Below are 11,802 nucleotides of genomic sequence, written 5' to 3'. Positions count from 1 at the left end.
ATCATCGAAGTCAAACAAAATGACTCCCTCTGCTCCCTCTGCGTTTTACCGTTGTGTACCTGATCTACCTGATCGCACAAAATCATAACAATTACGGGTCTTGTCCGGTTAGATTTGCATCTACTGGGAAATTATTCCAGCCTATTGAACTCACTGAACTAGATTCTTTCCATTTAATATAGACTTTGAAAAAGTAAAATTAAAAGAATGTATGTAAGGGAAAGTTTCTTTCAATTGAATCTATACAACTCGAACATGTGTTTGAAAATTTTATTATTCTAAGTTGTTCTAATATCTTTAAAGATCTCATAAGTTTGTAGTTTGTTGTTTGATCCAATTTTGTTTACTAAGTTTTGTTTTTTTTTATCATACGAGAAGGCTAAAATTAAACTATGTACAGAGTTCTTGAAGGAGAGAAGAAATCATTCAATCTAAACACGTTGCGTTGATTGTAAAAAAAATTCTCGTTTTTGTTTGGTTAAAAATCATGTTTCAAAAAATAGATGTGACAGTCGCTCGAAGTCTAACAACTTTTCAGAAAGCTCGATTTTTGGTTTAAAAAAAAACTCTAACTAAAAGGAAATTTTCAAAATGGAGTTAAAGGAAAACCTAACAAATAGTAAGACTCTTCTGAAGGTTCTTCCTAGTAGACGGCAGCATTTTTGCGCGCTTTCAGCGCAAGATATTTAGATTAGGCGAATGGATGTTTTACCCTATATTTTTAATGCAATATTTCGGAGATTGAATGCATGTCTGGCTGTTAACGCGTGAGGTAAATTGCTGCAAATTTACAATGGTTGTAACGTGGTGCTGATTCATTTTCAATGCAGCCTGTGTGCAATTAATAGTGATTGTAAATAGTTCGTTTTTTATGTTTGCAAAACGAGAATTGATAAACGGCTAACAATGTTCCGGATTCGATAAACAATATCCAACTATTTTACAACTATAACGTCCGCTTTTGGCAGCGATTTTACATGTTTTTTTTTTGTGTATGGTGCAGAACGGATTTTGTGCAGATTTTTCCATAAACGATTTAACATTTGAAGATTGGTGATGTTTTTTTCCCTGCTGTGAGTGCATTTTTTGTTTTACTTTTATCAACTTGAGCTAACACTATGTAGAGCTTTAATATTCCACTTCAGTATAAGTATATTTTTAGTTTGTTGCTTCATCAGGAAGATACATGCGGATGCAATGGCCTATAACATTGGGCGATTTTTGTTTCTATTTCAAATGCATGGCTGTAACTTTTGATTAATGATACAAGCTGCTGTGTCCTATAAGTGAGTTTTGTAGAAGACGCGTAAAGCAAAACTGATAAATGCATTTATTTAAATGGTATTTATGAATTAAATATTTAACTCGTAAAATATTTTGATTAATTTTAGGATCAGTATTCGCAATTTCAGAATTTGCAGATGCCAGAGCCCATATGTCTGATTTAAGTATTCCGATTTTCTTTGATTCATATTTACGAAAGTGATCCTCTATCTGATTGAGAATAGCAAAAAAAAAAATTAAATAACTTTTCGTTTCCTAAACAACTTTCGAAATCAGTCCAGAAAAAAACATAAAATGTGCAGAACGATTTTTTTTTATTTTCCCGTTTTACGGTTTGCCTATCAAAGCAAATTTTGGTTCACTTATTCCACTCATTAGCGAATATAAAAAGAAAAGAAAACATTCTGTTAAACTTTTGGTTTGGATAAGCATCCCTGCCTAGCGTTAACTTTTCTGCAGTCCTTTCGAAAAGGCTTTCTATCGAGCAAATAGGACACTTACGTCCTAAACTACCCTCTTCTCACGTATCAATTTCATCATAGATTAATAAATACTCGACTATCGCTCTCATCAGCTCCTTCACAAACTTAAAGTCACTCCTCACTCACTCCAAGCGTTCTTGATGCTACCGAAAAAAAAAAACCTTCTTCAGTTTCCTACTTAAACTCATCATGAGGCTTGTGTCTGCTGCTGCTGTTGTGGTTTGACGGGAAGTTTGAGGTTAGAGCTGAACCGAGGTAAGCTGAGCCCGAATTTGGTTTCAATTCCGTTTAGCATGGGAAGCGCCGCCTGGTAGCCACCGATATGATCCGGATTCACCTTGGTCAGCTCCTGTTTGGCAGCTGCAACATCCGAACCAGCCGGACGTGACCCACCAAAGTCCACGTAGAGCATTCGCTGCAGAAGTTCATAGGTCACCAGGGTCACACCGAACTGTGGCGACGATCGGAAGACACGAGCTGCGGAAGATCACCGTTTGAAATTTCAAGATAAATTTCCCAAAAACAAAAAACTTGAAAAAACCTACCGGTTGTTCCCTTCCAGAAGGCACGTGGTCCCTCCTCGGCCATAATCTTCCGGGCGGCGTCCAGCACCCCGGTATAGGTGGTCTGTCCAGAACGTGCCACGACCTGAAGTCGCGTTTTGATCACATCGGCCGGAGTGACCAACGAGGCGGCCGGAATACCGGAAATGGCACCCGCTGCCAGCAGCGACATCGGATGATTGTAGCCCGCAAAGGCAGCCTTCGTGTGGGCGTACACCGGGAAATAGATGGCAGAGAATGGCACATCTCGAAGCAAACAGGCCCGAGCTCCTTTGTACAGGCCGAACAGACCCAGTTCCCTAACGACGTTCCAGGCTCGGACCTTTGCTCCTCCAGCGATCTCACCGGCCACCTGTAGCCGAATTTTGACGATTTCCAGCGGGTTGGTAAAGATTACTTGGGAACCACCGGCCTGTTACGAAGAAAACATCATAAACTTCAAGGTCAAGATCATTAAAATCCACGCCAATACTCACGCAAGCACCGGCAAGGATTTCGGCCCACCGAGGAATTTGGCCCTGCTTATCGGTTAGCTTGTCCCGCACCAGATCGTTCACCGTTAGTTTGATGGCCTTTTCCGGTGCTACACCCAGCAGTTGTGGTACTAGACCCCGGTACAACCCTAGGAAACCTTCGTGGCGAATGACCTACACAGAAGATATCATTAGGAGTGATCGTTACTACGATTGATATAAATAGCGATTGCATACCTTCTTGCAGCAATCCCAGGAGTTTCGGTAGGCCACCTCACCGATGAAGGAACCAGTTCGTTGATTCTGCATACGAGTTTTCACCAGATCGATGGGGTATACTGCGGTTGCACCAACGGCTGTAATTATCAAGAGAAGTAGATGGTTATCGGTTGAAACGACCCTTTACTGATTTATTGCTACTCGATAGTCAACTTCGATTCAATTTCGTGGAGCATTATGTATAGGAAGTTTTTCAAGCACCCTATAAAAACAACAATTCTTGGGGAAAAAGGTAACTTGAAAAGGTAGTTAAGCAAATTGAGAGTGTACTTTCTCTACGGTGTCCAGAAGTCTCATTCAAAACGCATCCCGACACTTACGGGAACTCGTGTTATTTGACGAGCGATGGGCGAACTGCGGGGCACGATTTTCAACAGATCCAGTCAACTTATCTGCTTTGCCGACGACATTGGTATAGTTGGCAGATCATCTGCTGCTCTAGAGATCTACCGCAAACTGAAGCGCGAAGCAGGATAGGTTGGGTTAAATGTTCGCCTCCGGATTCGAAACCGAACGAATCCGCTTGTCCAGTAATGACACAGCCTCGATCGACTGCGTCGATCTGGAGATAGTCGAAGACAGCCAGGAGATCCGGCGTCGAATGATCGTCGGAAGTCGTGCCTACTACGGACTCCACAAGCAACTGCGGTAGGCAAGACTTAATTCTTGCACGAAGTGTAACTTGTAAATGACGCTCATTAAACCAGTTGTCTTTTACGGGTACGAAACATGGGTGTTGCTCGAGGAGAACCTGCGTATACTTGGAGTATTCGAGCTACGAATGTTAAGAATCATCTTTGGCAGCGTGCAGGAGAACGGAGTGTGGTGACGAAGGATGAGCCAAGAACTCACGCGACTCTACGACGAACCCAGTACCAAGAAGGTGGCAAAGGCTGGACGGATAATCTGAGCAGGACATGTTGCGAGAATGCCGGACGACTGTCCTGCAAAACACGTTTTCTCTGCGAATCCGAAAGGAACAAAACGAGCAGGGGCGCAGGTGATGAGGTGGTTATACTAAGAGAAGCGTGATCTGGAGAACGTGGATTGCTCGAGAAATTGGTCGCTGCTGCTCTGCTCGCTCGTACGCTGTGTCTTGGAATACGCCGCACCAGTTGGACACCTTATCATTCCGTTCACATTGAAAGAATTGAGAGGGTCCAGAAAAGATTTTTCCGTTCCGCATTGGGTCATCTGCCTTGGCGAGATCCCGTTCGATTGACTCCGTACTCCGATAGATGTGGTCTATTATCATTGACGTCGCTGAGCCAAAGGAGAACTTATCTACAACGAATGTTCGTGTATGACATCATTACGAATGCTATCGATTGTCCACAACTGCTTCACTCTTTGAACCTACACGCTCCAGCTCGACAACTACGTTACTAGACTCTTTTCTGGCTACCAAAAAGCAGAACAGTATTCGGCCAAAATCATCCACTTCAACGTTGCTGCCAAGTCTTTAATGACGTGTCTTATTTGTTCGACTTCAATGTATCCAAAGCAAAATTCATATGTTTGATTCGTGATGTAACCTAATTTTAACCCAACTTTATAACCTAATTTAAGATCAAGTTAATACTCATGGTCTGTATGACAACATAGTCAAAAACATCAAATAAAAATATAGAAAACCGTTCGTTCACCATGGACCGAATCAATCGGAGGAATTTTGTTCTTCAGGTTATGTCGTGAGACGGAAAACCAAGTAAATAATAAATAATCAACGCCGTTGGATAAAAATCTGGACACGAATCCTTCAATTTGAACGCTGCATAATCGATCGCCATGTATTTAATCGCTATGCAACCAGAAATTGAATTTGAAATTCCATTTTGTGAGTCTTTCTTTTGGACTATCGAATGCTCCTGACATTTTCCAGGAAGTCATGAAAAAAAAAGGTTCTGTAAAAATGCAATGGGAAAAAAATATTTGGATCATATTTTGGTAGCGAGGTATTTAGACCAAGTGGAGCGAGAACTGGCACATGTGGGATGTCCGAGAAATTGAATAACGGTTGCCATGGATCGAGTAAATTGGAGGAATTTTACTAATTAGGTTATGTCGTAAGATGGAAAACCATGTATATAATAAATAATCAACGTCATTGATTAAACAACGTAAAACGAATCCTTCAATTTGAACGCTGCAACTGTAAAATTCTCTGCCATATAGAAAATAATCAAACCAGGTACTTAAACGCTAGCAAACAGAAGAATTTGAAATTCCGTTTCGTGAGTCTATCTTTTGGACTATCGAATGCTCCTGACATTTTCCAGGAAGTCATGAAAAAATCCGAATTCGCACCTTTACGAACGCGTTTTGTTTTATTTTCATTGTATGGGCTCTTTAGGCTCTTTCCTTACCCCGTACGCTTCTTCAGTTGCGTCAGCCTGTTTCATCGAAAACTTGTCGGCCTTCGAAAGTTTTAGATCGTTGAACGCTTTTCCTGCTCGACCTTAAATTTAACTTTTTGACAGCAAAATTCGCTTTTTGTTTTTTTTTTTAATTCTCACAGTTTGATCAGTGAATCGAAGTTCAACAGCTATAATTCTGGCATCATGCTCTTCCTAAGTCTGCATAAATATCAAATTATCATCCAAATATTTTTTTTGTCCCATAATATTCATGCAGAATCTCTTTGTCCATGACTTCCTGGAAAATGTCAGGAGCATTCGATAGTCCAAAAGGAAGATGAACGAAACGGAACATCCCCAATTCCTTGCAAAAGTTAGTAAGGTGTCTAGATTCATCATGTAGTTGAAAATAGAAATAAGGGTAGCTTAGCTCAGCAACTATCTTTTCCAAGGTGGACATTAGAAGACTGCAAAAATTTACTTTCATCTTTCGTATGTTTTTTTCGATACTTTTGGGTTACTAAGAATTCAGAGTAAAAGATGAAATAATTTGATTGATTGGTTTTTGAACATTAATACTTTCAAAAAATTAAAATGAGCTTGAAATAGAATATCTTTTCTACCGATTTACTTTGCCTTTTTGTAAGTCTATTTTTTTGCTGATTCATGTTGAACTACACTCGCGAAAACAGTGGTTTACACCGCGGCGATTAATTCGGACTGACGGACCGCGTAGCAAATGTAAACAATAACAGAGAGTCATAAGTGAGAGAGAACGTCAATTCATAAGTAGGATGAAAATTGATTCAACATAGATTTGAGGCTGAATTTGAATCCAAAAAACAGGCTTCAAATTCAAAAATACTCATGTTTTGAAATAGTCAACACTATATCTCTAGTTTTAAGTTATACATAGCAGCACTATTTTGCAACTAAACCGAATTGAGGCCCATTTTCGAATACCCGGGATTAATTCAGGTGAGCTGGATGATTTTGGTCAAGAAATAAGTATTTGGTACCATGTAAACGCCTTAGAAATTCTAAGATCACTAAACCAAAAAATTAGAATTGCATCAAGGACACTAAAAGTGAATTTCTGAGACCGATAATCAGAATAATGTTGTACTTTCCGATGAAGCTTGATGGACCAGACGGCTAGCAGTAGTATTGGTATGATTTGCAATTGGATCGGAAGTTCAGACGAGCAGGAATTTTGGCGGTGGAATATTCTTGTGCTGGTGATTTTTGGCAAATCCGGAAAAGTCGATCGGATTTGGAAAATTCAGAGCACATAATCCAAAATACACTAGATTCGGGAAATTAGGAACTCTTATACTGATACTTTCCAATACAGAAAAATGAACCTACCTCCAGCGACGGATCCCAACGTAAATCGATAGCTGCTTTCCAGAAGCTGAATCCAGATCGATCGATCGGCAGGCGACTCCACGGCCCTAATCTCCGCCAACCGGTGGGTGATATGTTTGGTGTAGTGTTCCGGTGCAATGTTGCTCAGATCCCCATAAACGATGCGCCTGTTTCACGATCCACCAGACAGGCAGTTTTGTTTTTTTTTTTTTTTGGTGTTGTTAAATTTTGTGTAAATGCCAATTGGAAACAAGAGAATATAAAAAAAGAAAAAAAAATAGGACGATAAACGAAATTCAACCAGAAAGTGTAAAATTTAAAAACAATTGAAATAAGTTAACAGAACAAGACGGTAGAAATAAAGACATACACAGAAAAGATAACGCAAAGTGAGAGAAAGACAAATTTAGAACAAGAAATCAATGAAAGAACTTTTCAACATTACTATCTACAAAGTAGTGTGGTATGATATTTTTAAATAAAATAAACAAGTTAAAAGCAAATAAAAAACTACCAGACTTCTCCAGGAGAAGACATGGGACAAAAAGCAAAATTATCGTCAACTGAATGGTCTAGGTATTTAATTTCCATAAAATGTAGCGGTTCGAATCTAGCGAAGGGTTGATACTCAACAAACCTATGTATGAATTATTGCCTATCAAAGGTTCAGTTCAGTGTCTCAAAAAGCTCTGAAAGAATGAATGAATTCGGTTTTTGGTTTGTTCGTTGATCCTGTTTGATTTTTTGATTTTCTCTATGAAAAACAAAAACTACTATCGATTGTAATAAAAATTTGAACAGTTACGAGATAACTTGCCTATTCGTGTCTACCACTTTTTTTCGTGTCCACCACACTCTAGTTTTTTTTATTTTAAAGCATTTACAGTATTTTTTTTTTTTTTCAATCAAGAAGCAGCATGTTTTCAAAAATTAGAAAAAGACATCAATGGAAGCGTTAACTTTTCGTAAGGGCTCGTTGACATAACATCAAATTTGAAGCCAAATCATTACACTCAAACTTACCCCGTCTGATTGATGGTGCTGGTGAGCTGGAACAGGATGTCGATTTCCAGCGGCGTGATTTGGCTCATCGTCTGGGCCGAATGGAGCATCACTTCCTTCGTTACCGGTTCCATACGATTGTTGGCCGTGGCACTCAGATAAACTCGCTTGATCAGTTCCATGTTGTTGAGCAACGAGTTGAACGCCATGAAGTAGGGAAAGCTCACCTTGTGACCTTCCGTAACCTGAGAATGAAAAACAAACGGGATTAAGATACTATGATTTGTCAGGGTGAATACTTCAAAAGTTGTAAAGCTATCATCTGTTTCAAAGAAGGAGAAGATGAAGTATCCTTCCGGGATAATCCGGGAAAAAAATCAAAAGGAGTTTTTTTTTAGGAAAAATAAATTTTTATTTTTGTGATCTTTTTCAAAATTCCGTTTCAATACTTCGTCAAATTTACAATCTGAATTTTTAACTTTAAGAACTTTATCTGAACAGGATGTTTTTCGTGTCGTGTTCATTCTTATTTCGGAACCTATAAAAAAACCAAGCCTTTTCTCCAGAGTTTTTTTTGCCATTCAATCAAAAGTTTAGGAAATTTTGGAATGGTAATGGTAATGTTTATGGTAATGTTTATTTATGGTAATGTTTATTTAAATCTATTGAAGGTTCAGCGCTTGAAATCTCAAATCAACTTTTCAATTCAGGTCTGAACAAATGTCAAATTCTTCTTTTGTCACAGCACCCTCCTATCTTTTTCCGAAAACCCTGAAAGGGAAATATAATCTTTCTAATATTTCTCGATTTTGCGATATTTTACAATGCAGATAATATGCAATTTATAGTATGCTTTTTTCGGCTTATTCCAGTTTACCGTTTATATTTCGAATGATTTTTAATGGGTGTGTCGATTTGACACTCCTGACTGAACCCGTTAAATCTCTCTTGTTTTTCAACCAATTTGTACAAAATTTATAGTTTTCGAAATCTCGTTATGTAACTCAAATATAATTCTATGACAATGCTCAGCTACAAAAAAAACATTTAAACGTTATTCTTGGAAAAGTCTTCGAAAATCGAAAAAACATCCTTCGGATAAAGAAAATAAATCAGATACCAAATTGAAGATCAAGATCAAAGATACCAAATTTTCAAGAATATAATGTAATGTTTTTTCGTGAAGCAATGCAGCGCTAATGGAATTTCATCACTAGAACCAGTATGAAATTGTCTTTCTGGCGAATATGTATATTTATTTTTAAAATCTTGTGTTAATATATGTACTCAAAATCTAATGCAAAGTTAAATTTAAGTGTTAGACAGTTCCGGAAATCGAGAATTGATAGAAAGTTCGAAAAAACAGCAAAATTCCTAAAAAATCGGTAGTTTGAGAATCTTAAGACGCAAAAATGTGTCAAATTATGTCAACTTTCCAATCCACTTTTTTAAATCTGTGTACCTAAAATATACATCAATGTAACCTCATCTGGTCCAAATTCTAACTCTGGGTTCTTGAAATGAATTCATGGGGTTCAAACAATCAAAATATTTTAATTATGAGCCAAAAATCCGTAATCGGATTTTGAAATCGGAATTTCGAACATTATTTGTTTTGAAAAAAGAAATTTTTGATCCAAAATTTGAATCATGGTAAGGCCGGAACAAATTTCCAATCCTTCTTTTGTCACTTGGAGTTGGAAAATCGCGAGAGGGGGGGGGGGGGGGGGGGGAGTAATATGAAAAATAATGCGGAAAACAAATAAATTGGAATAAATTGCACAAAAGCTTGTTTGCAACAAAATTGCATACAATATCATTGCACAAAAACGGTAAAAAAACGGTAAAATATCTCCAATCTATAAATATTTGTTTTTTGGTCTTGTAATCTTTCGAATATTTGATTTTTTTTCGAAATTTACATTAAATACTTAAAACTTTATGTATTTCCCCCTTCAGGCTTTTTGGAAATTTCGAAAGAGAGGGGGGTGGGTGACAAAAGAAGAAATTGATATTGGTTCCAGTTTAAATGACGAATGCAAAATATTATAATACGCGAAATTTTTCTTCGTTGGAGGTTGGATCGAAAGTTGGAAGTCGGACTTCCGAAGTAAAATTTATTGCGTAGAAATCGAAAAGGAAATGTTGAATTCTATAACTAAAATCTGGCTTGGACTGGGGCTTGGGGGAGGAGTGGTCGTGGTGATCACTAAGTTTATCAAAACTTAGAACTTCGCCTAGTTGAAGTAATTTAATTTCCAAAATTTTCCATTTTCCTTATCTCTGAAAGTCCAAGATTGGTAAAATTGGTAAACTCTAAACTTAAACAGCTGAAACATTTCCATTTCTTGGGCCGAATGTCACTAGATAACTTTTGTTGAGTTACTAAGAGTGTTGAGTTTGAATTGATGACCATCTACTATACATTTAAAAAAATAGCTACGTAATGGAATGTAAAAGCTACTTTTTTCGTAAAAATTCTCATCCCCTGACAAAATTAACACGAGCAAATGGTATTTTGTATTTGCTTCAACTTCTTTTCACTTTTACTTAATTTTCAATGAAATGACAAATTTGAGAAATTCAAATAATTTAAATATTTAGTGAATCAACATAGCTTGGTCCTTGGAAAAATGGAAAACGACATTGGGTCTTTAAAAGTTAGGTCTCTCACTGGCACCTAAGATTCTTATCTTTTCTTTTTCAACATTGTAACCATTATTTGATGTTTATGTAATTCTATTTATAATAAACAAATTAAAAACAGTTATGTATGAAATAGACATAGCGAAAAACTTTTTTCCTCAATTTTATCGGTTGGCTTATATTTTTATTTATTAAAATAGTTATAGTTAGTTATTTGTTTGTTAAAATGATTAAAAAGATAAATTAAAACCTTTAACATGAAGGGATTTAAATTTTTTACTACTTGAAACAACTTTACGACTTGGAAAAAAAAACTTTAAATTTCTTGTTATATTTTTGATTCAAGTTTCCATTTTACAGAATTCATCCAAAAACTCAATTCTTTCTCTTAATTAGAGATACTAAAACTTACTTGACGATTTCAACCAAGAAGACCCTTATAGCCAAAGGGGTATAAGTGACACAATTGTCGATTTTGAGTTAATAATGCCAAACAATTCTTCATATTTCAGACTTTATTTGGTGATTTTTTCGTATTTTTAGAACTTTTTTCATACTTTTACATTTGAAAAAAAAAAATCTCGAAAAATATATGGAAAACGGCCAAACACAAAAATTTTAATGCATGTTTTTTCGAAATAAGCTTTTATGCACTTATACCCCTTTGGCTCCAAGGGTCTCATATATAAATTGAAGAATATCAAAAAATAAACATTTATTTTATAATCTATAATCAGCTTAGATCGAACGAGTACTGCTTCAAAAACTAATAAATATTTCATTTTTCCGCTCACATACCCATAAAAAATTTCTTGCAGAGATTTTAATTGCAAAACTTTATCACAAGAAAAATAACTTTGTTCTTATTTTATTTATAGTTTTCATCAAAAAATTTCATTTAGCAAAAAAAACTTACAAATTCATCGTTATTAAGAAGAAGTAAAAACTGATAATGTAAAAGAATGTTCCGAGACAAAATTACGATGAAACTATGAAATAAATTTCTTATTTTGATACCCACAAAATAGTTTCAATCGTAATGAAACACAAATGTTGGTGTTAGATGGAAATCCATTTTTTTTAAATTCAATTTTCGGGGAACGGAAGGTTCCCTGTTAGGAATTTTTTTTTCTATTTTCAAAATCGACGATTTTGAAATCAAAGTCAAAATATTATAAAAAATCTTCGATTTCCGAATAAAAAGCATGTAGATGAAATTGAAATAAAAATTCAAAATAAATTTCAAATTCAGTATCAGAAATTAATTTTTTAATTGTTCAGATTGCAAAATCATAAATTATGTTCTCTAGCGCTGAATATACCATTGTTCACTTGTGAAATTCTAAAT

The 11,802-nt window shown here is 36.3% G+C and overlaps 1 protein-coding gene across 6 annotated transcripts in view; it reads right to left on the bottom strand.

Annotated features, from left to right (window-relative positions):
- Positions 1–256: 256 nt before the first annotated feature.
- LOC129755749 (calcium-binding mitochondrial carrier protein Aralar1) overlaps positions 257–11,802 on the bottom strand; it is a 50,208-nt gene continuing 38,662 nt past the window's right edge. For 5 of the 6 annotated variants that reach the window (XM_055752406.1, XM_055752414.1, XM_055752381.1 and 2 more), the window contains 7 exons: positions 7,830–8,053; positions 7,624–7,662; positions 6,807–6,973; positions 3,040–3,158; positions 2,806–2,976; positions 2,312–2,741; positions 257–2,243 (listed from right to left, as the gene is read on the bottom strand). In XM_055752406.1, coding sequence (XP_055608381.1) covers positions 1,954–2,243; positions 2,312–2,741; positions 2,806–2,976; positions 3,040–3,158; positions 6,807–6,973; positions 7,624–7,662; positions 7,830–8,053 — 1,440 coding nt within the window. In that variant the 3' untranslated portion in view covers positions 257–1,953. The remainder of the gene's footprint in view (positions 2,244–2,311; positions 2,742–2,805; positions 2,977–3,039; positions 3,159–6,806; positions 6,974–7,623; positions 7,663–7,829; positions 8,054–11,802) is intronic. The other variant, XM_055752391.1, reaches the window with a different exon arrangement.

The sequence above is a fragment of the Uranotaenia lowii genome, chromosome 1, assembly GCF_029784155.1.
Source record: "Uranotaenia lowii strain MFRU-FL chromosome 1, ASM2978415v1, whole genome shotgun sequence".
In the NCBI taxonomy this organism is placed as follows: domain Eukaryota; kingdom Metazoa; phylum Arthropoda; class Insecta; order Diptera; family Culicidae; genus Uranotaenia; species Uranotaenia lowii.
Note: the sequence above shows the minus strand (reverse complement) of the source record. Positions and strands in the feature narration are given on the sequence as shown.